General features: G+C 40.5%; 1 protein-coding gene across 1 annotated transcript; it reads right to left on the minus strand.

The window, feature by feature from the left end:
• Window positions 1–199: 199 nt before the first annotated feature.
• LOC135259671 (BTB/POZ domain-containing protein KCTD8-like) lies at window positions 200–27,827 on the minus strand. Its single transcript, XM_064344277.1, has 2 exons — window positions 26,990–27,827; window positions 200–1,902 (listed from the first exon to the last, which is right to left on the minus strand). Exons 1-2 carry the CDS (start codon window positions 27,819–27,821, stop codon window positions 1,385–1,387), a joined length of 1,350 nt encoding a protein of 449 aa, XP_064200347.1. The 5' UTR covers window positions 27,822–27,827; the 3' UTR covers window positions 200–1,384.
• Between the last annotated feature and the right edge of the window lie 132 nt (window positions 27,828–27,959).

The raw sequence follows: 27,959 nt of genomic DNA on the forward strand, positions 1-27,959 counted from the left end.
TCATTAATAGGTATGCCTATTGTGAGCCAGGGGCGTGTCTAGAGGGGTGGCACAGGGTGGCACCCGCCCCCCCAAAATATGATTGGCCCCCCCTGGTGCCCCCCCAATGCCACTGGGCTAGAGTACTGTTAAAACAGTTATTCAATTCAAAAACGATTTTCAGGCTCTTGTGTAGCGCCACTTTTCATGTAACACCACCTGTATTAGTGCACAGGGCACTGCACAAGAGCCTGAAAATCGTGCCCAATGTTTTCTAAGCCAATTTTCAACGCTGTATTTATTTCTGATATAATTTTCTGATTTCCCATGGGCACCCCCTGACTGGTTCTTGGTCTCCCTTGTGCCACCTTATTTAAAAAATCCCGGAATCGCCCCTGTTGTGAGCCATTCTTTTTGGAGGCTATATAGTAGATTTTAAGCTTATCAGTTAATCATTAATGAGCGCTGACAAACAATTAAAAGAATTGCATGACATTTGCATCCCTAGTTCAGATGCATAGGAATAAATCTGGCACTTTGTGTTGCTTCTCCTTGTTTAATATAAAAGGGCAATTCGGATGAATTACACAATTTTCCAAACACTTCTACAGCTGTATACTGATGACACATTCTCAACAACTGGCATCACAAATTGATCACAGCACCTAACAAATGAAAAAAAGCATGGATAAAACCTCAAAACATGATAATTAGGACCAAATTGTACAATCATCACAGTCTAGATATGTAACCCGAATAAACAAAACCTGGAATGTGACTGGAATGCTCATGTTAACCACTGAAGCATATACTCACTAGAGGAAAGGCAGTAATATACATTTAATGGGATCATTAATGCCTTTGACCTTCCATGCCTTCTGCCCCAGATAAATGTCTTTATTTGTCAATCCAGATTTTTTCCTCTCTCACTGATATTTGCTTCATTCACGCTAGCACACTATTATTGTGATTTATCACTCTGGCCCAGTGAAGTTGAATACTTCTTACGGCTTGGGCACCTCACCATTGTATGGTATGAGCTGTTTGAGACAGAACGCCTGAACAACTCACAATATTAATGAAGGAAAATCTTATTCTGACTGGCTGGAGAATCCAATGGTGGAGTTAGGTTGTGCTTGAAACAGCTGGTCGCAGAATAGGATGTAGGAGTAGCATTGCTATAGGTGAATGAGCCTATAGTATATTAAAAAAAGATTAATAGACCGGGCAATGTTCAGGAGGTGAGGCTGATTTACTGCCCAGTTGCCATCTAGAGGTAATTAAGGGTACTGCTTGTGCTACAGGGAGCTGCTCTCTCAATGAGGGACATGAGAAACAGTACCGTCTGGACGTCTGCTTCCTCCAGCCAAAAACAAGAGAACTAGAGGGAAAATATGGAGCGGCCTCACAGACCGTATTTCTGGAGCAGCTCAGACTGCCACTGCCGCTTACGCTGGGGGAATTCAAGGGGGATTTTGATCTTGTGAAAGTCCTGGATGCACTGCTTCATCTCCTCCTCGGTGCTCAGCTTCTCCGTGGTCTTCCTCCTGCTGAGACCCCCCTCGCGCGGGCTTCCGCCCATCAGCGACTGGAAGAGCTCGCTGTTGCGCCGCTTGTCCGGAAGCTGCATCCACTGCACCGAGCCCTTCTTGGAGGGCCGGCCTAACGTGAGCGTGCTTGGCTGGCGGGAGGCAGGCTGCAGGGCCCCTCGCGGCGCTGGGGAACAGCCCCCGCACTCCCCGCCCATTCCCCCCAGCGCTGGCTCAGGGCCCTCTTGGGGCGAGGTGAGCTCAGAGTGGGTCTCAGAGCTGGAGGTGGAGAGCTCGTTCAGCGAGGTTCCGCTCTCGCTGCCCTTGTCCGGAAGCTTCTCTGGCTTGCAGTCCTCGCAGTCCTGCTTGGGGGACACTGTCCTCACCGGTGGCCCTGGGAAGAGATGACAGGTCCAGGGTCAGACATGCATCAGCCACAGGGGTGCAACTCTCAAAGGAAACAGACCTCTAGTCAGTTATGTGTGACAGGATACAATTGTATTGTTTCTGACAGTGTATTATACGTTAATAAGTTTTGATTATCTCTGTCATTTACTTGTGTCATGCGTGTATCTCGGTGGTGCAGTGGGTAGCACAGAAAGGTCCTGGGTTGAAATCTGGCCTAGGCCTTTCTGTGTGGGGTTTGCATGTTCTCCTTGTGCCTGTTTGGGTTTCCTCCGGGTACTCCGGTTTCTTCCCACATGTTACTTGGAGACTCTAAATTGCCCATAGGTACGAGTGTGTGAATGAATAGTGTGTGTACCCTGTGATAGACTGGCAGCCTGTCCAGGGTCTATTCCTGCCTTTCGCCCAATACATGCTAGGATAGGCTCCAGCACCCCCTGCAACCGTGCCAAGGATAAGTGGATATAGATAATGGATAGATGGATGTATCATTTCTGTTCTATAAGGAGAAAAAGAATAGTACCAACTACAGATACTCACATCTGCAGTTGACTGGTAATATATTTCGGTCTTTGTTTTTATGTATACTCTATTTCGTTTCAGCTTTGATTTATTTTTTGCAATGCTGTTTGGCTGTTTGTGTGATTTGTTTCTTCTGTGTTGTTACCCCAGAAAGGATAATAAAATAACCAAGCAGCCATTTCAGGATCTCTTGGTCTATAGTACACCATCTCATGCAGTCATTACCTTGCCAGTGGCCGCACCTGGAACTGTGACACAGGGAGCAAAAAAAAGAAATAAATATGAATTTTACAAGAGACCACATGCACCCCCTCCCCCCTTGTATCCTGTGATACCTAGTTAATGCACTCTTATAATGTAGAGTTGTTGTGTCATATTGTCAGTCAAGACACATATTCTTACATTTAGTTCAGTTAGTCATTGGTTATCCAATCCCATTTCTATTTGGTACACATTTCATTCAAGCTTGTCCAGGACTGCCTAATTTATTCCCAGAGATACAGGGGTTCGGATAAAGAGCTTTAGCTTTGACGTAACTAAATCACAATTACAAAGGCAACTACACAGGTGAGTCATATTAAGTTGAATACCAATAAGCAGTGTGCGTCAGCTATAAAAGAGGTATGACATTCAGCACTTTGATATGTGAGTTTGCAAAGCAACATGGGGAAACTAAAAGTGTTCCAAAGAGGCTAAATTTTCATTCAGTTGGAAGAGTCACTTATTTAAATTTGGTATATAATGTTAGACAAAATTTTCTGTTTTTCTTTTAAATGTACTCATATTTTCTTCCAATAATGTGGCTTGCTGGCTGAACATGATGAGAGAATGGATATTTATCTATATACTGTAACTACAGTTTGGTGCTTCAAGTACTTATGTAGTAAATTGCCCTCACATCCTCGATACTGCTATTGAAGCTATTGTATTATTTAAAATAACATGTGTTTTGCCCTGCCCACAAAGACCAAATGTCATAATTTCAGCCATCCCCTGGGGATCGAGACAAAACCATTTAGAAAATATCATAACCAAACTTTTATTTATTTTTTTAGTTCTCCCACCACTTCAGGATTGATGGCAGACAGAATTTATAATACAACATATTTGCTAAGAAACTCATTAAAGTGTTTCTCTCAAAAAGAAGAAAGAATCTGGTTACAGGCACACCTGATAAACAAGGAAGCTTATGCCCAACAAACTTCATAAATGCTGTAGAATTTATAAGCCTTGAATGCCCCATAGCTATCAGAAAATATGTCAAAGGCCCCTAAGGATTCAAACAGCTCCCATACATAAAATACAAATGCATTAATGTAGCCGGATGCAAGTGTGATGTCAAAATGAGACTGAACTGTTCCTTCCATTAAGTCACCCGAACATCTCACAGTCATGGAAGGCAACATGTGGTGCTTATAACCTTTTTGTGCATCTCGCAAAACCCAAGGGAAGGCAGGGAGGCAAGAAGAGAATGCAAAATAACGTCAAGCCCCGGAGCTCTTTTACTGCGTAGCAGTTGTTCGCTGTTGGTGCCAATTATTGTTGGCGAGAGACCTGAACACAAAGACGTGCCGTTCTCAGGCGCAATACCTTCAACTGTTACAAACAATGAGCAGTGCCAAAAGAAAAATGGATAAAGGAAAGCTTTTTTCACCTAAAAAACCCGCAAAGAGACCATTCTGATAACAGCTTCTATTTTGTACCTGAATGAACTCAAAGAAATCAGCTTTCAGACTTAAAGAAAATCCATATGAACATGCATACAGAGCTTACGTTTGCCTTTGTGTCCATTGTAAGATTCAGCTCCGACATGCAGGAATCGATTTTATTCTGTGGAGTAATGATATTCTGAATCGTTTTGGTTCACGCCAGCTTAAAGGTGCCTTTACAATATGAAGCAAAGCGCAACATTTGTTTAGTTTAGGATCGAATGAAAACATATTAATTAGACATTGAGGCAAACCAGTCAGTTAGAACTGGTCCTGACTGTGAGGAAATAACAAAGTGGGGATTTAATAATAAAACCCAACAGGACCATTTCTCATCAGAAGTCTCACCTTGTGTCTTGTGACAAATGTAGTTTTAATCTGTCATTTGAAGATATTTCAAACAGAGTGCCGTATGAAAGCTCTCAGGAAGAGATTTCTTGTAAAAAATAATGCTAAATAAATTTAGAATCAGTCAATACCAAGGACCAGCAAGTCTCAATATTTTATTTATTTATTTGAGTGGTCAATACAAAGAAATGGTTAAAATGTTCTTTAAACATGATTCTATTTTTATTAAATTTTAAATATAGAAGAGAATTATTTAAAAAAAATATTTAAAAAAAAGACATGGAGCTGGGTGATTTTATTTGAACTGCTACTTAATTTAGATTTTCTCTACCCTCCTTCTGAATGCTTGACTGATTGCACAGTCATACTCATCCCCAGGGCTAGGGGGCACTAGCACTCTCCTGTGACATCGCCTGGCTTGATGAAATATGCATTGTTACCATGAGGGCAGTAAATGGTAAAACTACACTTGACACAATTTAACCATCTCTCTTGAATTAAACTCGTTGTAGGCTACATCTTTGTTTCTGAGTGGTAGGGGATTAATAAAAGGGAGCAACACCTGACTCTTTCAGAGTCACCTGGGTGTGATCGAACACAGAAGAACGTACAGCAGTTCCAAGCGGCTGCAATTAGAAGCCTGTCAATCAGACTGAAATCACTTGCGAGGAAGCATGACCAGCATTTGAAATTCTGTGGCTTGAAAACACGCAAAACACTGCTGCATTGCTGCATTGCAGGCTGCAGAGCCTTAGAAACCTGGAAGAAACATTTAATCTCAGCTTTAGCTTTCAACGTAATGGTGGAACAGTACTGACAGGCCAATAAATTTAATTGCCTATGCCTTTTAGTGTGTCTTAAATAGTTGCAGAGGAGGTGATTTACGGAAATACTCTGATCGAGCATTTAATGTGTGTGCCTGCTAGAGAGAGAGTTACTAGACAGCAAGGACAAAATCAAAGAACTAGACACTGGAACATTCTCTATTCATTCCAATTAACCGTTTACCCTGCACATTGAGTTGATGGGCAATGTAGTCACTGGACACCAGTGGAGTGAAGTGTCTTGACTCAATTCGAGATCAATGTTGGGTGACATAAATAAAACAGTGATATTAATAAAACAGAAATAACACTTCAGTAACATAGAGTTCTGCATGCTTTTTAACTGTACCCAGTTAAAAAGAAATTTGCCTGTGAAATTACTATGCCTGACATTAATGCAGGTTTAGTTTTAATGCATTTGTTGTATAACCAATAAGAGTTCTTAGAAGTAAGAAAAAATACGATTAGCCTGCAAAATAAATGGCACAAGTCACTTGGCCCTGTGTTTTGTAATCTTACCATTTTACAATGTCATGCAAACTTTGTGTCAGATCAAAGTGTCAAATATTTCGAATTGCCTCATGGAACACATTGAAATTTGTGTAGAAAACTGCTTGTGAGTAACTACAGGAAGCATATTTCTCCAGAAAACATATGTTTATACTTGCTTCTGAACTGAATTTGAGTTAATGTACAAGTGATTCTATATTTGCTACATACAATAAATACTGCATGTAAAATACGTATTGTACATACATACATAGAGAACTTCTTTATCCCCATGGGGACATTTCCCTCACTGCATGTTACATTCGCATTTACAAACAGACATTTATACCAAGAACCATACAATCATTCACGCAACAGAAAGGCTGGGCAGCGAAATACATACATACCAATACAAATTGGACATATAGACGCTTATTCAATCAATCCTGACTGTGAGAAAGCCATCCACACATATGTTTGGCCTGCCCATGTACTGCATGCTTATACACACAGAGCCAAGTGGCTTGAAAGAATTGAGGAAATATTGGGTAGCATTGCTTTGGAATACATCTTATTTAATTTCGGTGAGGCAAGATAGCCTATATTGTTTGTAGTACCGTAACTTGGCGTCATTTTGATATGGCAGGCCTGGATTTTGGCAGTCTGAATGAATGAGTTATAGACAGCGTATGTTGTGTATGTGTGAGTAACTTGGCATTTTTGTACGTTGAAAACATGTTTTTTATTAGATACTATATTTAACTGTATGTATATGCATACATAGTATATGCATATAAAAGTAGAACTTTTTGGACGGGATGACACAGGTTCCATTACATCTGGCACAAAGCAAGTGCATCATTTCACAGTAAGAGCATCGTAGTACCAACAGTCATACTTGTGGTCGTCATATGATGGAGTGGGGATGCTTTTCTACCTCGGGACCTGGGCGAATTGCCATTATTGAAGGAACCATGAATTCTGCACCAAACCTTTCTTAAGGAGAATGTCCAGTCAGCTCTCTGTGAACTGAAGCTGAAGCATGACTGGGTTATGCAGCAAGAACATGATCCAAAACACAAAACCAAGTCCACATTTGAATGGCTGAAAAGAAAAAAAAACATTTTGGAGTGGCCTAAACAAAGTCCTGACTTGAACCCAACAGAGATGATCCGGCAGGACATGATACCAGCAGTTCATGATCAAAAACCTAACAATTTGTCTGAATTAAAGCAGTTCTGCAAAGTAAAGTAGACTAAATTCCTCCACAGCAATGTGAAAGACTGATATCAAATTAAAGGAAGTATGCTCTGCATTTGGTTGCAGACATTTCTGCTAAAGGTGGTGCAACGAGTTATTAAGTTTAAGGGGACAATTATGTTTTCACATAGGTGACTGATAACTTTTGAATAAATCATTTTAAAAATGTGTTTTGTGTTTAGGCATGTTCCTGTCTAATATGACATTTTGGCTGTGACAAATATGCAATAATAGAGGAAATCAGGAAGGGGGAAAATGCTTTTTCACTGCACTGTATTTGGGAAACTAGGGCCTCCACGGCATAGCCTACAGGGCTTTACTGATTTCTTTTGTTTGTTTTGTAGATGAGCGTGTAGTGTTTGTCCAAATTTATCTTGCATATATTCTGCACTGGTTTTCTAGAGATTGCCTACACTTCATTTGTAAATAAACCTGGATGAACAGAAGTTATGTCTCTTGCCAATATTCACAGCTACAACTGCTGCCAGACACTCACAATCCCCAAAAAAATCAATGTTACTGTGTGTTTTTTATGAGCGTGTTTGTATGAGTATGGACATATTGAGTTAGTCTGCTGGTATCACATCAATATTACATCAATTGTTAATTCTGTTGATGTGACTATTGATTTGTAGCATAAGCAATTGATTGTATTTTCCCCAGTGCTGTTTATTCCCAGTCTCCATTTAAATATTACAACCCAAAGATATGTAATATCAATTTCATAGAGAGCTTAAGTGTGTATGAATATTATTATAGAATTGAGCTTTAACAAGAATAGTCCAAGCACATCCAAAGGGGATTGCGAGCTGGGAAAACACAGCTGTTCAAAATATTTAATGCCTCACTTGATATGCTTTAAATATGGCGTGGGAAACATTTGTGTAAATATACCATCCATAAGTCTTCATGGCTCTGGCTAATGAAATCTTCAAATCTGTAATTGATTTGTCTCATCAAGGCTTACAACCCCACAGCTTAGAAGCCATGGTCACAGAGAGTTATTCTAAAGGTGCTATAATAAATATGGATTATATATTTTTTGTTCTTGCTTTAAATAAACTACAGGATCGGATATGCACTGGCTGGCTGTACATTATTTTAAATTTGGCTTAGATGTATTTCCCACGCATGTGACATATTCTTTGTGCTTTTTAATTACAGATTTTCACATTTGCTGATGGCATTCCTCTGGATTAAGTCAGTTGGCATTCTTTGAGAAAGTAGAATTATGGCTTTCTTCATAACCCACAACTCCATTTATACCCAGAATTTGGTCACAACTTTATTCACAAATCTCTTTATATAAACATTTCCACAGTGCACTGAATATAATATGAAAAATGATGTACTATGAAAGTAAATACATTTTAAAAATTAAACAGAAGTAGCCTTGTCTATCAATAGATCTTTCTAAAGTCAGGGTTGCTTCATTTTGACAGAGCCAACACAACTTTCTTTCCTAAAGGCAGAAAATACACATGCCACCCTTACTGTTGGGTTGATTTATCGAGTTGGGCATTTTGGTTGAGTTAGGTTAGCTTGAGTTTGAGACATTTTGAGATGTACGGTCTTTGCCAGAGATGGCCAGTCATTGGAATACAGCTGCTAGTAAAATTCAGTAAAAATCTAAGTTTGTGGATTGTGTGCGTGTGAATAATATATGAGATACAGGCCTCTAGAGGTTGCGTTTCAAAATAGCACAAAACATATATACAGATCCTCGATATCCTGCATGATTCATGAACCAACATTTTGGTCAACTAAAAACAAATACTGTAACGTTGCATGCAGAAGAAGTTTATGTCAGGTGTACTGCATGAAATACACATGTCCATGAGGCTGACTGGCATTAACCACCCAGTGTGAGCGGAAATGCAAACAGGAAGGTTAACACACTACACACAAACAGATATCAGTCCAGAAAGAATAAAGCTTTATGTCCAGCAGGATGAACTTAAATTAATCTTAAAAAATTATACATACAGTGGAAACAATCAAACAAAAAGGCAAATGGCCATTGAAAGTGAGGGAAGGAGACTTAACATTCACTGAAAATTTATAGAAATGAAAAAGAGGCCAACAACCCTGACACATCAAAATAGTTAATGTGATTACATATTCATGAAATTATTCTTTATCAATTTAGAAAAAAGCTCCTCAAAATGTACAACTCACATATTTTCAAGGACCCCCTTATTTGCCAGTAAATTGCATGCACATTTTAATAGTATTTTAATAGATTTGAACATCAATGCATGAATGAAATTTGAAGGTAACAGCCAAACCAAATGCAGTGGAAAAATATTAACAGAAACCACCTTCATATTACAAATGTGTTCTTTTTGATAGGCAATACGTAACCCATTTCCACCCACCAGAGAGGGGAATGTGGGAGAAAGGGAGGGTGGGGGGGAGGCTACAGCAAAAGAAGAAAGCAGACCTTTGATGTGCCATAGCCCTTGTTCTTTGATATACATTACACGTGGGCTGCTCATTCTGTGGCAGCAAGTGGATAGAAGCCCATTAGTAAGACACAGGCTTTAGTTCACTGTGTTGTGCACAAACAGTGCAGCCAGAGGTGGTGTGATACAAAGTCCTCTCTGGTTTCTTAATTTAATTAAATAGAAAATTAACTCAATGAATTGAAGAAATACACAGCACAAAGCCACCTCTGAAAACTTATTCTCTCAAACCAGATTGGTAGCTCCTATTTTCTTTCCATGTACCATAATTCCTTGTTCTGGGTGTCTCTGTCTTCAAATAAACTCCATAAATATCCATAATTCATCTGTTATTAACCCCCTTGTGCAGATACCAAATCTGAGCAATACTCGCCCAGGCAATGTTTTATTAAAGGCTTTAAAACTCCAGATGTGAGCATCACAGTGACTTAAATGGCTTAAGTGAAGCAAAGCATGTCTACCATTTACAATACTAATTTAGATTAGATTATATTCGCCACCACTACCCTGACCTAGACTAAGCAGTTTAGAATGGATGGATGGATGGATGGATATTCATCCTGTAGGTAGAAATAAAGTGCCACAAATGAGATTATCTTGGTGAAAATGTACAAATGAAGTTCTCCTTCAGTTTGAAATCATGGATAAATACTCTAAGGGAAATTTTACATTAATCTACTGTACCACATATCAGCACATTAGTATGTCCCATGCCCTGTGAGAAGTATAGCCCAAGGACATACTACCCCCCATTATGTACAATAGGATTACAATAAAATAACATTTAACCATCATAAAACATGTTGGTGATGTTCCAGTTTAAAATCAATAAATCAGAGCATCAAACATAACATATGACTGCACCACAGAATGATAAATCCCTGCATCAGAGAATATCACAAACCTTAAAAGACAATCAAATTTTATTGTGAGCGGTGTAAATTCTAACAAAGCAGGCCACTATGAGCCACTACACTACGCTGACACTGCACAGGGTATATTAACAATGCCCCTATACAAGTGGCAAACTGTTGTCTCTTATGAGACAATAGCAGAAATATGTAATAGGGTGGCACGGTGGTTCAGTGGGTAGCACTGTTGCCTACAGCACTCTGGTGCCCTCCCACATTCCAAAGTCATGCAAGTTAGGTTAATTGGAGGGTGTAAATTGCCCCAAGGTATGCATGTGTGAGTGATGGCCAGGAATACATGGGTAAAGATAATGGATGGATGGATGGATGGACAAGCAGTAATGCGTATGTATATACATATGTATCCTGACGAGATTTCATACTTCCTTCTTCTGTTCTGACCCACTTCCCAGAGAATTGCTTTAGCCAAGCTGATGAGTTGGAAAATTTAGTAAAATCTTACATAAACTGAAGGAAAAAACAATTACACCACAACGCGTGCTAGTATATTACCATTTAATGTTATGGTTTACTGCACAAAGCAACAGTTCCTTCTAAAAACCTTTTAGAAAAGGTTTTACTGAAACATATGATACACAGTTGGAAAGCTTATACTCTCCTCTACTGAATACAGGATGTTCAATCGAACCAAAACAGACTGAGCAAAGTTAAGCCAATCTAATTTGTGAGTGGGGTTTTGCGTGTGGTGCAATACCTACACAGCTTTCTACTTGCGCATTTATTTCTTAAACGGTTCGTTCAAGACAATAAATGACCCCTGAAGCTTGAAAGGGACATCTTCATGTGTAAAACCAATGGTACGATTGTACATTAATTCCATATTTCGTCACAGATATTGATAGGTGAATGGCAAGGTATAATTACACAAAAATTGATCTTATTTATTTCTCTGTTCAGTGAGCAGCATTTTTCACCACTGTATTGACATATCTTCATGCTAATGTTGGGTTTATCTTTTCCCTATGATCGAATAAGAACGTTTGGTCATGAAATAATATTTGATGAACTCCCAGATACTATTGTTCAGGGTGTCATCCTTGGGGGGTGTAGTTGCATATGAGACTGCAGAGAGAGGGTGGTTGTTAAATAGACAACCTATGCGACAATGGTGGTATTTGGCACAGCTGTTGTGTATTGTGTACTAATAAAGCTAGAACACAGAGTTTGTTGTTTCCAGTAATAGTTCGGTTGCAGGAGCTCTTAATGTCTGAGTTGAGGAATCTTAGGATGCTGGCGTCCTGGCCACCAGGGGGCTTGCGTGAATGGGTTGAGAAAAAACCGGGATGCCATGCAACAATTAAAAAAACTAAGAGTATTAGGAATTACGATGGGGGAACCTCTGGTTAGTATAGGGACTGGGCTGTGACTCACAGAGGATGAACACTGGCAAATTTATTTTTTTAAACCATTCACCCTCGTCTGGTTGTTGGCCATCACAGAAGAGCCCCCCACCCAAAAGAGACTAGATGAAAGCCTTCTAATTTGGAAGGCTTTTCTTCAACTTAAAAAAAAAAGCATTCACACCTGTCACAGCCTATCAGAATCACCCACATGGGGAAAATAAAGAAAGCCGTCACTGAGGCCAACGCTGGAGCACCAGCTAGTTCTCTCCTGTCAATCAATCACTCTTTGTACCTGACATTTCCTGCCAGGGCATATCAAAATTATCAGCATAAAAAATCCAATAAGTCTTTCCCCAGAGGTCTGGAACGTTGACGCCAGTACAGTGCCCTTCTTCTTTTGAGTATTGCTGAAAGGGTTTACCCAATACAATTTAATGAAGGAGTATGAATGATGTGCATATATCTTCTGTTAGGCTTCAAAACTACTTTGGCTTGATTATAATGTTCTGGTGTGCTCTTCTACAGCTTTATGCTGCAACTTTAGAAGCATGGTTCTCCTTAGTGTAGTGTAACATGTACAAACAATGTAATTTTGTGCTTAAATAACTAGAGTTGCTTCCAATGTGCTCTTTTGCACATTTGTGTGAAATCTTTTTGAATTGGTTTAATGGGGTGCCATTCTTTCTGTGTTGTTGTCTATTAGTGATCCAGAATGTTTGCCTCCTTATCTTTCCGATTATGCTCGGCCCACCCACATTATTTTGCTTTCTCCCTACATACATTCTTCTTCTCATGCATTCTCTTTTCCTTTCTTTCCATAAAACCCATTTTAACTTTCTATCCCTCTCACTCTCTCCCTCACTCGGTCATTGCAGCCCCTCTTCTCTCCCTTTTCATTGTTATACCTTTCTGAGCTTAATTATGAAATATTTCTTAATTAATAGAAAAGATCCCCTCCCTCATTTTCCCATCATTGTAGAAAGCACATAGAATCGAGGGTTTTTTTATGAATGGTAAGACCTTTGCAAAGCCAAAAGGCAAGGATTACCATAATCAATAAAGATAATTCATGATCGATCATTCTATGTTCCATATATACACGAAACTTTCCTCTCATAAAATTTCCCAGAATACATTTTTGGAAAGTATTTACCACATCCATAAATACAGGCATGTACACTGGCAGAGGAGAAAGAACAAATTATCAGTCATACTCAAAACACAAGTGTATGGATTCATGACAGGGTCTCCATGACTTGTATGAATGTGTATAATTTCCAAAGGTGCTTTTTGGACAGTGACCCCAGTGCTGTTGAGCTGAGAGCAATTTATTTAAAAATAAAAACAGAGCAAAGACCTTGGGGTGTCTTATTAAAAAAGGACTAGTATGGCTGTAAGGCTTTCTTGTATTACAGCACTGACACGCCTGATTCCACAAATTAAGCTTTGATTTAAGACCAAGATGGTAGTGATTGTAAGTGTGTAAGAGTGAAAAAGGCTTGTACCCACACTAGCCTCCTCAGATAAGAATGAACGCTCCTGTTTTAGACCGCGCTTGTCCTGTGTTGCTGTTCCATGTCCTGTAATCTACTTTCGTCAAATCAAGATGTTGTCAGCACCACATGCCTGGAGTCAGGAAGTCGAAACCAAACGGCAGAATAAAAGCTTCAGCTCAAAAACATTGAGGCACAGCCTTAGTGAATCTTTCTCAAAGAGCACTCATGAAATGGTAAGAATGTTGCACAATACTGTAAACATATGCCATTTCGATGCGCTCAAATTAAATCTATTCCCCTGCCGCAAAAATTGAAGCACAGACTTGAAAAATGATATAAACGCCACGCAACTCAACACAACAATTATCCCATCGGCTGTCAATCAAATGGTCAAGAAGGATTACCAAATTATATTCCCCTGAGAGTGGTAACATGAAATGGCAGCCAATTAAACTTCTGGAGGGAGAAGGTGATGTGCACCATTTCAAAATACCAGCAAGAAGAACAGAATACTAAATGCTGTCTCTGGGAAGAGATATGGGTAAATTTTCCTTCACTAACAACAAATGACCAAACAAAGTACTGGAGCATATATTATTTTCCATTAGATGTGCTTAATATCAACATGCTATTCACATGCATGCCTGTTTATCAAAACTGACTTTGCACATTGAAGCTTACATTACGCATGCTCATAAACTGTGCATTGGGGCTCAAATAGCATACAATACATGAGTGTTGCATTTCATTGAATGTTACATATATTGAGTGTGACATTTGATTTAATGTTAACACATTAATAAATTTCATAACTTTGTATGAAATGTCATGAACAGTTACGGCAAGTGTTGCGTTATAATAATAACATTTGGTCTTTATGTCTGAGTATGGATATATCTACATGGTCATATAACATTTTTTATTTTGTATATATTGGAAAACAAGATGGGTGGAATGTCCTTCATCTGTGCATATTCCCATGTTATGAAACATGCATGTGTGTATGTTTGCATGTATTACTGCAAATAAGAAAAAATTACTCTACCAGGTTCTAGTTACTTAGCTGTATGCATCACCATGCATACAACAAAATGGTTATCTTGGGAAATCTGCAAGATTAGATAAAACAAAACCCCAGAAATATTTCCACTAATGTGTGAGGCATTTTGGTACGTTGAAAACATGTTTTTCATCAGATCATATTATAGCACAATCAGAAATGAAAACAGAACACAGAAATTGACAAATACTAATTTCTTTTCCAGTATAAAATGAACAGTCTATAATAATAACAGTTTATGTTTGCACATCATATTTACATTTGTTTTTATTTTTTCTAAAATAAGAATGGTACAAAATCCATATCCTTATTCAGAAAAATACAAAATAAAAATACTGGGCTCTATATGTTGCTGTCCAACAGGACTAAATGATAAAATGATAAAAATGATATCAGTCCACCTGGCCATTTAAACTTTATCAGGTCTACTTTAACAAACACAGCCCTTTGGTTCCCCACAGTCCACAATCTAATCCAGGCAGCCAGACAGTATTAGAGCCAACTGTGGAAAGGAGCCCCATGGGGGTGGCACATAATTAGTTATAGTGTTTCTCTGGGAGGAGATCGCAGATCCCCCCCCCCCCACTCCACCCCCCCCCCACCCACCCACCAGACCAAAGCAACTCTCTCATCAGTCAGCCGCACAAACAACATTCACAATCGCCACAACCATGTGACACAGCTGCCAGTTTTCAGAGCAAAAAGAAGTGATGCCTGGCTAGAAACATTTCAAAGGAGCCCTGTGCCAGTATGCCCTCTCTTGAACTGGCCTAGGACCAGTGGTGGGACAAACTTATTCTTGCTTTCAGGCATGGAGGGTACATGAGGTGTGTGGGGGGGGGGGGGGGGGTAGGTTGTTCAGATTTAAATAAGTACTGTAACACAGAGCCATGCTGCCATGTCAAAATGACAGAAAAGGTACACTGTACTTGGAAGTGTCATCTGCAACAGTGGACAACACCTTATCAGTGATTTACTTATTTAAGCTTCTGCACATTTCTCATCCAGGTGCTCTCTGACCTGGGCCAAAAGATTAGACCAAAAAGCATTTGACTCTGTGGTCGCCTCCTGCGTGCACTATCTGGCTGCACACAGAGGGAGAGGCAGGACAGAGAGGAATCGCCATGACTTTATTTCCTCAGGTCAGGTACGAACAGCAAGGCAGAAATGAGACTGCCCATCTTGGCTGGGCTTTGTATTTGTTTGTTCGTTTGTTGTTGGTAAAGCAAAGAACCAAGAAAGTGGGTGAGGCTTATCCCACGGGTAGGGTGTAGTGCCAAGCCTGGATCCTGGCAGAAACACGCTGAGTCTGTTTAGCGGCTTTCAGGTTGAAGCCATAGCAACACTTCCCGCATCGAAGGAATTTCAACCTCTGCTGAGGGGAAAGGGATTATGGGAAGACAAGTGAGAGGTGATACCTATCTATAATTGAAATGTCGGACTACAGTCTACAGGAGGCTTTGGTCCATGAGAGGCATTTTGGGGAGGGGGGTTTAAAAACAGTCTGAAATAAATTACCAATGCAGTTGCCGTCCTGCATGGAAGAAACACAGGCTTTGGTCTTAGGGGGAGGGGGGTTTGCGTATTAGAGGCAGTGACAAGGTCAAGGTAAAGGTTTAAAGGTTTTTTCACCAGAAAGAGAGAGACAGAAGAACTGCACTGGACAGATTAGACTTAAACTCCAGTGCCAGAATAGAATCTACCTTCTTTGACTCAAAAAGAAAAGACATGGATTCATTAATTTTACTGTCCAGCATTTGAATGTTTTATTTAGCTGTTTAAAATGGCACCATACCCTTTTCTACCAGCATTTGCATATCAACATGCCACTGCTGTGAATCCACACACTATAGTTCAGATTCAGTGGTTGTGGCATAGAGATGTGGTTAGAGGTGTGCAGGTTCAAAACCAAGGAATAACATTTCACTTGTACCCTTGAGGTATTCTACCTCCATTATTCCAGAATGGTGAAAATAAATAAATAACGCTCAAATGAAACTTGTGGGCTTTGTAAGATAAGGACAGCAGCTGAACATGTGCATAATGTAATGCAATGATAACAATGCTTCACTGACAACTACAACTGCTTTGCTACCACAAATTAAAATGCTAATGAGGAAACTACAGGATTACAACCTGTGCCAGGGAAACAGATGGGCTCTCAGTAAAGCCTTTTCTCCAGGGGAACAAATGATGTCACAGGCACAATGTGCAGCCGAATAAAAGTGTGACAGCATTTAAGTCTCTTGTGCAGAAATCCAACTGGACACAATCTGCAGAGGTCCTCATCTGGTCTCATGCTTCTGCACTGTAAGACCAAATTTAGTCTTTTATTAAACAATTAAGTGGCCGAAAATTATTATTTTATATTTTAGAGAAAATCACTCCCATTATTAAACCAAATTAAGTATTTAGCAATAATCAGGTGAAATATTCAGCGTAATAATTATTTTTGGCAGAAATCACTTGATATAATAATTTCTGCCGGGCTTAAAACACACATGAAATTCTGCTGAACAACAGTGTGTACTGGCTTCGTATTGATGCATGAGGAGTTACTGCTAACTGAACAGACACACTGCGTAACTTATGCTGAAGAACGCAGCTAACGTTAGACTCATGTAACACAAATATTGTAGCATTGCGGTCCACCTGAGTGGCAGCCTAACTGCTCCGCTAATGGTGAATTAATCTTTAGTACAGTGGTTAGTGCAGCTGCCTCTCTTCTGGAGACCCTTGTTCCAGCCTCGCCAGATTCCCGCTGTTACATTGGTTGTCAGGAGCGAAGGTGTGGCCTTGATGGACGGCACAGTGCTTCATGGGTGTGTCAGGCTTTGAGTGGCATGTGAGCGTGTGGGAGGGTGGGGAGGGAGTAGTGTAGCAATATGCTCCTGAGGCTGCCTAATTGTTGCCAGTAAGTTTCTGTAATTTTAACTGTAGAAGAAAAATTATTTATGTGAACTAATTATTTTTAAGAGTGTTTACTAGGGTTTAGTATATTGAACGTCAAATGTCTTCTCTATTCAATTTACACTGTAAATACATACTACTTGACCCATGATGTTTCATCATATTTAAAAACTCAACTCTCAATGCCCTGCCCTATTTATTGGTTAATCATATCCGAAAAGCACAAATGACTGTTTATGGTCACTACCCTTCTGGGATCTCAGGTAAAGGAAAGTTTTGCAGCCTTGGTGGTGGCGGTATAATGGCAGGTTGTGTAGCATGGGAGCATTTCATTACAATACTGAAGAGAAACGGGGACATGTAATGGACACTCAGAAGCAATTGCGCTGAAAAATGTCGGCCCCTGGGGCCATTAGTTTCACAAGAATTAAATTATTTATCATGTGAAGTGAGGTTGAAATACATTTGGATGCCCTGGATTTGTTTGAGGTTGTGGTTGGGTGGGTGGTGGGGGGGGGGGGGAGTTTTGGGGGCTCCAGCCAGACATCATCTACTGTTTTTAATTCAGTCACGGTCATTAACAGTTATCAACAAATGTCCATGTCTGCCCCATCCCCCTCACCCCTCCTGCCATGTCTTTAACTGCAGAAACTAAATCAGGACTATGACTGCATTAAATACAGCTGCAAATAATCATTTTTAAAAAACCCAATGCAATTGATGCGTGACCTGTTGTAATGTCTTTCTTTCAAAACAGCCACCCTTCTGCTCTTCACACACCTGCGTCACACAACTCATTAATTGCAATCAACAGCAGGTGTGTAAATGCCCTTAATCAGTCACAGATTGAGCCCATCGGCGGTTTTAAGCAGACTGAAATTATAATGTGTTAAAAAGGCATGGCCCCATATGCTATTAGCACATTTCAGTTATTAGGCAAATTTATAGCGAAGAGGCTTTCATCTTCACAAGAAAATAACCTATATAATCAAGGCTCAATGCAATGGGGCTGTAATGTACTACTGATTACAAAAGTGTGTATTTATACACTTAACTTGAACTGTATGCCATTAATCCTACCTACCTATCACAAGCATGACAGCACAAGTACTCATATTATCTCATATGTTATATCACCACACAATTTAAACTAATTTGACCCCTTTGACAGTGTGTATCATCGTGCTTTATTTAAAACACAAATAGGTAAAGGTGTATAGGCCTCCCTCTCCCCTTTTATAGTAATGCAAATTAAATTTATTAAACAAATTATTAATTTATTTGCACACCTTCTCATAATATGACAGGGCATGAAAATAAACGGTTCATCACCAGACCCAACATTTCCCATTGCACTGCTCTTGATTTATACCCTTTTAGCAGGTGCAAAGATCATGATACAATGGTGTGTGTTGTTAATGATTATATCATAAAATAGATAGATCATTCCACAACACAATGAATAGCATATAAAATAAAACCTATGATCTGATGTTTAAATTGGCAATGTTATCTAGCGGCTAGGTTTGCTTCTATAGTTAAACACTGGTCCAATGAGCCAAAGACTTGTGCTAATTGTTTCAAAATTGTAATTGATTGATTTATTGATAGCTGATTCTGGCTAGCTTGTTGTGTGAGGTTACGGTAAGGTGTCTAATATTGGTTTCTGCTTTACAAACTAGGCTGAACAATTCACAATCTATTTAACTAGCTAGCAACTAGTTTGCTACAGAACATTATTTTTATAAAGCTGCTTGAAATGTGACTGATGCATGGTGTTTTTCTGATTCAGCAGTACAAGCTGTCAATAGCTAGGTGCTAGAGGTGCTAGCTGAAACAGCTGCATGTCGTTGCTGCCTTTCCCGCTCTTGCAGTTCCTCATTGGTCTCGCCAGGATCAAAACAAAAGGGACTAATGTCCTCATAAAGACTGTGCATTACAACCTATTTTGCTTTAATGTTCTTGAACAAACTGCAGTAGTCATGTTTCAATGACAATAATGGGCAACACACAAGCTGTTTAGTTACCATGTAGAGCAGTACATGTTGGTTAGTCTGTATCTCTCTAATACAGTATCTTGTTTTTTTCAGTATTCCTGTGGGCGGGGGGCAGGGAACTGTGCCTGAAGACAAAAACGTGAATTCCTCACTAAGAAACATGCCTTGCTTTTTGGGAAATTCTCGAATTTCAGAGTGGGTGTGGTTGCCCCCTTGACACAAGGCTGCCCTCATGACACGAATGATTAAACAAAAAATAACATTTTAATAATTACAAAACACAAGCCTCAAAACTAACCAATACCTTTATAAAACATTTAATATTATAGACTTCAATATGCAGTTATGTAATGAATGTAAATAAGCCTTCTTGAAGCCATGCTGGCTGATAATAACAACAAATGTATAGGCATTTTATTACGTTATACTTACCAGCAGTACTATTGCAAAGTGATAAACAGCAGTTTTGAGACCCTGGGAAATATGAACTAGGCTGAGCATGATGGTACTCCACACCTCCCCTAAATTTGCCTCAAATACACACGCACACACTCACAGTGGCGTCACTAGGGTTGGTGACATGCGGTGCGGTCGAGCATTGGTGTCACCCGATGTTGTCGACGGGGGGGGCGCTGTAGGATGTTAATGTCGTCATATTAATACCGCTAATTAAATTGGAGAAATTAGCTGTTTCAACTTGTCGCTACACAAAACAATGCACAAAAAATTTATTGCCAGTCATTTCAATGTCACCCCCCTCTGATGGTGTCACCAGGTGCGGTCCGCACCCCCCGCACCCCCCTAGTGGCGCCTCTGCACACTCATACATACAATAGGGTGACCAGACGTCCCCATTTCCGGGGACAGCCCCCGTTTTTGGTGCCCTATTTTCTTTTCTCACGGGGAATTAACTGAACAATTAGTGCTACTGATTGGCCAGACTGTCTTCACACCTGACTCCCAGGTAAAGGGAGGCTGCAAAACCAGCACGGCCCTTGAGGACCGTGATTTTAAATCTGGTCACCTTAACATACACACACACGCACGCACGCACACACACACACACACAATGTGCAGGATTGTTCTGAACAAAATGAAAACGATTGTGTTTTGTGTGCATGGACTATGTATCAGATGTCTCCAAGCCAAACCACACACACCGCCTTTCTGAATGAATTCATGGACTGTAGCGATTCTAATTTAATTGACAGATACAGACACTGAGTATGCGGCTGTAAACTTATCTTCAGAGGATATGTGCAATCTGAGCAAAGGCTTGGGAAAACACAGTTAACTGCTTGAATGCTAATAGGCAGGAGAGCATCACAAACCATTCAACCAGTTTTTTTACTGCCAGGAAGGTAACCGTAACATGGCTTTGAGGGTGAGCAGTATTCATCATAGGTGAACAGCTGTCTGGTTCGTCTGACCTCGTTCGTCTCGGTTTTTCACTACATCTGGAGTGCTCAACAATGATTTGCTGTATTAATGACGTTCCCATTTAGAAACAGCAGGCTGAAAGCCACTCCGTATGCCCCGCTGTTCGGCTAAGCTAAATTGTTTGCTGAATGCTGAAAAGGGAAACAAACAAAAACAACTGAATTTCCTGGTGTGGAAACTGTGGTATGAATTTTTGCCATTGTTGCTACTCCATACTTCAGAATCAGTATTGCCGCATTAAAAATGAAAATGCGACCATATAAAGCAGAGGTGTCTAATCTTATCCAAAACGAGCTGGTGCGGTGCAGTTATTCTTTTAGCCCAGCCCTAGGATACCTGATTCTACATAAAGTCTTGACTGAAGGCCATGATTAATTAATTAGTTCACTCATGAATTCATGTTTTTTTTATTTGACTTTTTGTGCAATTGAAATGTTATACGACTGGTCTCATTTTTAATGTGGGCATTTCCCAATGCTTCTAACAAAACCTATCTTGCCCCTGTACAACACTTAGAAACACTTCAGCATGTCCATGGCAGTAAGTAATCAAACTGAATTTAACACTGAATTAAATTTTTTGAGTGCGCTTAGCAAACACTGCTGTTAATCATTGTCTGTGCTTAATTAGTAGCCATTACTGGTGCAAATGGGATACTTGTTAGAGAGGGGGCTTGACAAAGAGGCTATCATGACCTTTAGCTGGTGAAGGACTGAAGTACTATGCAAGAAAACATAGTACAAAGGGGAGACAAACTGGTGGTCCTAGTCATAAAGCATAGTGGATCCTTCACTTCTTTTATGTTACTGATTATGTGACTGAAATATTTAATCTGACTCCCATCTCACACGCTATATTCTGCACATCTGATCGAATAATTTAGTTACCGGGGCCTCTGAAACCCTTACTTGCTCCAATCAATTTTTTTTTTTTTTTACCCTGACTGACAATCAGCAGTCTCCAGTCTTTTGGCTTGACAGAATTACACCCATGTCGGTGAAAGGCAGCGAATGACAAATTTATTTCTCTGTGCATTTGTTGTTTGCTTCTCATTCTGAGTCTGGTAAAGAGATCCTTTCCCACTCAGCTCGGGGATGCTTTCAGTCTGTGGTAACCGTGAGGATTTACGCGTCGCGACTGTGACTACAAAATGCCTTTTTTTCAGCTGCTCCATCCCAGATCTATTGTGATTCCTTGCAGTTTGTCTGATTTGAGTTGCTTGTAAAATCATTTTGCAGATCTGCCCAAAGCCATATCGAATCGAGGCGTAATGACATTTACATATTTGGAAAATGTCAAATCTCTGGATGTTTGATGCATACAAAAACATACGGCTCAAAACTCATAGCAATGTTAGCAATAGCGAGCAACACGTTTGATTTCAATATCAGCTATCTCAGCCAGTAAGCATGCTTAATTGATTTTTTGATTTTTTAAATTTATTAATTTGATTTTACTTGCATTTTTTTTAGTTATATATATAGCACTTTACATTTTTATGTTAGAATGTTACATATTCAGTGTGTTTGGGCTTGTGACTATGCCTCTTGACTGGGCATTTTGGAGGAACCTAATAAAAGCATGATGCAACCAGGGCTGATTGTAAGAGACAGCTACTCCCTCTGTGTCTCAAGCAAGATTAACCAAGTGGAAGTTGCTATGTGGTGGTATGACGACCAAAACAAATACCAATACCAAGCGGCACACCATTCACTCACACATTGCTATCTATCTATCTATCCATCCATCCATCCATCCGTCCATCCTGCCTCGAACAATGCCTTTGGATTTCAACTTGCAGGATTATCTCTGATAGTGCCTAATTAAATTGGGTGAACTATCTCACTCGGCACTGCAAGGTCATCACATGCCCAGGGCTTAGACAATGTCATTCATCCCGTGTGGCTACAACTGGCCTTATCTTAATTTAAATCAATCATTTTTTTTCTGTTACTCTTACTGCATGGTCTTGCAGATAGTTCCAAAACTTTGATCATCAAGCTATGAGAGGTGAAAAGGTTGAATATACTTTGTGCATGCAGTTTTGCCTAAAAGTAAAATTGTTCTAAATAATAAGAATCATATTATTATTATTATCATCATCATCATCATCATCATCATCATCATACATTTATATTTCATCTTTAATAGCTGCTGCTTTTTCCGGGCCTAATGTAAATCCTAATAAAGGAAAATGAAATGAAAAATCTTTTAACAATGTCAAAGTGCTTTACACTGAATAAAGGAAAACTACTGACCTCCATCAATTCAACTGTTCTGAGACTGCTCTGGGGAAAGATCAGTTGGCGGCTGAATAAATGGAATGGATAAATAAAGAACTAAATGAAATGCTCCATTGCATTTGTCCCGAGTACCCAGAGGGCAAGTTCCCAGCATCCTTTAGTGGTAAGAGTAAGCCAGTTTGAGATTTAGCGATGCACTAGCAGTTCAAACTGATCATGTAGTCTTGTCTGTTTGATGGTTTGCTCTACCTGACATCTCCAATGCCCTTTTCTTTTTCCCTGTTGGTCCACCTACCTTTGCAAATTATCTCTGATGTGACCTGTTTGACTTTGAGCACACAAATATTCTACTAGGATCTATTAATTAATCAGATTTCGTTTATTCCCCTGTGGCAAAGATCCAAATGTCTTTTTTAAGCTAATGTCCTATTGATTGAAAAATAAATAAATACCATATTGGTGTGAATTGTGGCTTGTTGGTCTGCTTCCCTTTTACTCCATTCTCCATTAAAGTACACTTTTTATACACAGGCCTGTGTTGTTCCTTAGTGCTGCTTAACTTGAGTTGAAACCCTGTACAAATACTCTTTTTATGTGATGTAATGAAGGACTATCACAATCTTTTCCCACTTTTATATGGCAGTGCTAAAATGTAATTCTCCAAAGCTCCCCACCATTTACGGGTTGCATCTGACAGCATTAAAAGTCATCGGCATGCTATTGGTCTCATTGGTCCAACCTAGCTGGGTTTTAACACAGAGCTTTGATGATGTCAAACAATTACCTGTACAGCAGAATACATCAAAAGAACTGCATTGGCCTCAGGTTAATATGTACAAATTGTGACACAAATTGTGCCACTGTACCTGTGACACTCTAATGTCCCTGCGGGCAACAATTAATGCTCAGTGGATAAATAATTAATGCGATATACTGTATGTACGTGCAGCTGAGAGTGACATATTCATATTCTCAGCGGCTGTGGATGGATTCACGGTGGCTGATATGCAAAACACTGCCATCCTTCATGTTGTGCAGAGAGGCATGGTAAAAATGACTGAGCATTTTGTCAATTGCTTCTGAACTTGGCACACATTGGTGCCTGCTGATGTCACACAACTAGGTGGCATATCTGGTGTTAGGGCAGTAATTCATTAACTAGCCAAACAGTCTGAACCCAATCCTGATTGTGCCAGTGCTGGTTGTGATCTATCCTCCCTATAGAGCAGAAGTGCCTCTACTGGGTATGCAGCCTGGATTGGCCAGCATGCCATATTTTGGGCTTGGGAACAGGATGAGGATAAAGAGTCCAGTCAAATCAGGTTATTGCTGTCTTTTTATGATGGCATTTCTGTGGAATAGCACCATGGTGGACTAAGGGAGTACAACAAGTAAGTGAAAAAAAAAAAAAAACTATGTGTAAAACTGTGCGTACACATATAACCTGTTGTGGGTAAATATAAAAGTTAAATGTTAAAACAGTTCATTAAAACTGGGAGCAAATTAATAATGAGATGGTACTATTTCATATTTTAACACAAAGATCTATTGGTTTTTCTTTTATTTGTAAGTTTGTATGTGGAAGCAACCTTAAACAGTGCATCCCTTTAAAAAGGCTTACATGTAATAACTATCTGTCAGATTAAATGATTATGTTGATTTAGGCAGGTAAGTGGTTTCTGAGATCATTGTGCTTATTTGTTTATATGCCAGTGATTTTACATTAACAGGGCAGCTTCAGTTAAGAGATTAATTCACACCAGGAACTCCAAGAGGACTAGCTTCCTGTCTCGGTTGTAAATTAATTTAATAATCAAGAGCTTAAGGCTGGACAAGCCCCAGCCAACACCATGGTCCTCCAGGGCTGAAACTGTTATGTCCATGTCAGCGCATCATAACAGTGATAGTTCATCAACTGTAATTCATATCAAGTCATATTAAACAATACATGTTTTTGAGGTAGCTGGCCTTCCACTCTCAGATCAATCAAAAAAGTCCTTAATATTAAATGAGACTGGTACCCTTTACTATGTACACAACATTTATGTTACATGTCAGTTAATACTGCATAGAAAATACAAACTATCACATACATATTTTTTGATTTTTGCATATTTATGGATGCATGGGATATGCACGCATGTGCATGCATACACGCACACACACACACACACACACATATATTCACACCCTCCTACTTGCAACATTAGCCCCCATATCATTGAACAACATGCAATATATCCAATCATTTATACAAATTCAGTGAAGTATCTCATGCACTCAAGATGATTGTATTCAGTCTAAACAGAAAACTTCAGAAAACAGAAAGGGGGCAGTAACCTGGGAGTGCTATAACCTGTGGTTTTTTAGTTATTTACTTTTCAGCTTTTTAAAACTCTACAATGGTTGCAACAGGTGACCCCCACCTTCCTAAAATGGATGTTTCTCAGATTATTGGGAGGTGGGCCAAATAACTGTATCAGTTCTACCCAGTCTCTAAATGCTTCAGGGAAACACTTATTCAAACTGACTTTGTTTGTCAACGTTAATTTATAGATACATTGAAATATACATAAAGGTACACATGTTCCTACTACAATACAGTCACATATCATTAAGACACACTGTAAATATGAAAGCGCTCTGTATTTGAGATTAGAATGAGCAACAAATCATAAAGTATTGCACAAAAACATGGACAATATTTCTCACGGTCCTTTCTTTTTGTATGTAGAGAGTAAAAAAGGCTATCAAACACATTCTTTTTTTAATATGACATTTTGAATGCTTAGCCGATTCAGAATAGCAATAATTAGCGCTACAGATAAAGGTCTTTTTCTCCTTGGTTTACATTTCTCATTTCAATAATGATAAATGCCTGTGGGAGTGTCAATGCACAGTTGTGCCGTGATATCTAGAAAGATCCATCCTCCCTGTCCTGGAGATCTTATGATGTGTGGTGAGAGAGCGAGACATTTGCTAACAAGTCCCACTACGCAGCGTGCATCATGCCACAACCAGCTGTCAGGCTCCTGTCTGCGTGTGTGTGCGTATACCTCCAAGCATGTGAGTTCATGTGAAGTGTGCAAAGTGAATGTGAGGGTCCCCCTTCATGACACTGAGGTGTTCTGATGCCCTCTGCAGCTCATATTACCTTCTGTCTTGGTTACTCTCTCCTACGGATCCTGACCTTGGATAATATCCCATTTAGAAAAGCTACCATACTCCTCATAAGAGGAGTGGTACTACAAAGGAACTGGAAGCAAACTAAGCTCAGCTCAACTCAGGCTACAGATTCCTTAAACAAATCTATACTTAATCTGCCAGACCCCAGTTCAAATTTAAATTGAAGCAGTCGCATTCAAGCATGCGTGTATGGTGAAGAAAACCTGTAATCAATTGAAATGGAATCATCTCATTGGAAACAGTTTACGTGTTTGAACCTGAAGCTAATATTAAGTGACAAGGACCTGTCTTCATGGTACAGTCTGCGCCATTATATACAAACTGCAATGAATCTTTCTGATAAATCCCCATAACTTTTAAAATCCTGTTCTTTCACTCTCAGAATTTAGCTGGAGCGTATCTATTTTCATTTGAACGGTGAATGCTAAGCAAAATATGGTAATGTGTATTAACTGAGCAGTCTATCATGCGCTCAAATGTATCGGGGAAAGAGAAGGAATGAGGGAGGAGATACAGTGTGAGAGAGAGGAGAGAGGATGAGTAATGGGAGCAATGTATAATCTCTCATTCATTTAACTTTGAGATTAGAATTTAAGAGCTACCTTTGAAGAAGACAAGGGTGGGATAAGGACAGAATAAGGATGAGGAGAGGGAAGGTTACAAGAGCAGAGGATAAGAGACAGAGAAGGTAAGATTTTGTTTAATTTGCATTTTGCTGACTGAGATTCAAAACTTTTTTGTATAGAGGGGTTGGGGAAAAAGAGGGGGAACAAGACAGAGGTGGAAAGAATGAACAGGCACGCATAAAGTATGAGAGAGAGAGAGAGAGAGAGAGTAACCTTGTGTACTTACTGAAGAAGATGTACTCAGTATAGCTACTCCAGACCTTGTCCTCCCTGTATTGGTTGACGAAGGCGGCCGTGCCAGTGGAGTTGCAAGCCACCATGTGGAATCCAGCTTCTGAGAGCCTGTCGAAGGCCTGCTCCAGGTGAGTGAACTTCAAGTAGAAGCGCGACGTGTACTTCTCCGGGGGCCGGTCGGGGTCCCGGCTCTCGTTCAGGGTCTCTCCGAAGACCTCTTTGGCCAGAGCGATCCGGCCGCACACCATGATGCGCGCCACCCGCCGAAACTTGGCGTCCGCCTGGTTGTCGCGGACCATGGTGTAGGAGCCCCGGTAGCCCACGGTGATAAATCCCGACTTCTTGTCCGCCGCGGCCACGGCAGCGGCGGCGGCGGCGGCCCCGGTGTTGGCGCGGGCCAGGTCGCTGCTCTGCGAGCTGTCCTCGATGTCGCTCTGGCAGCCCTCGTCGTTCAGCGAGCCCTGCTTGGCCACGCGGGGGGCCAGCTGCCTCAGCAGCTCCCCCAGCTGGAAGTGCTCGGCCTCGCGCTGGAGCCGCTCCTTCTCGGGGAAGTGCTCGGGGAGGACCAGCTGTCGGTCGCGCAGGAAGTCCAGGACGTACCGGAAGAGGAAGCCGTCTCGGTCGATGAAGAAGCGCCCCCTGCTGTCGCGGGGGAGCTCCCGCGGCGGGCGGCGGGCGAACATGGCGTGCAGGGTGGTGTCGGGGACGCTTACCAGCGTGGAGAGCCGTGTGACGTACACCTGGCCCCCCACGTTGAGCTCCACGACCTCGGGGAAAGGGCTGGACACCTCGCTTATGGGCAGGATGCTCTCCCGCAGAGCCATGGCGCCTGCCCCCCCACGGCGCCCACACCCCCCCACGCTTTTCCGACCCACCGCAATCCAGACAGGAACGAATCACAGCCCAACAAAACGTTGGGAGAAAACGGCAGGAATAAAGGGAAACTAGAACGAGGAAAAGGC

The sequence above is a fragment of the Anguilla rostrata genome, chromosome 7 (genome assembly GCF_018555375.3).
Source record: "Anguilla rostrata isolate EN2019 chromosome 7, ASM1855537v3, whole genome shotgun sequence".
NCBI lineage: Eukaryota > Metazoa > Chordata > Actinopteri > Anguilliformes > Anguillidae > Anguilla > Anguilla rostrata.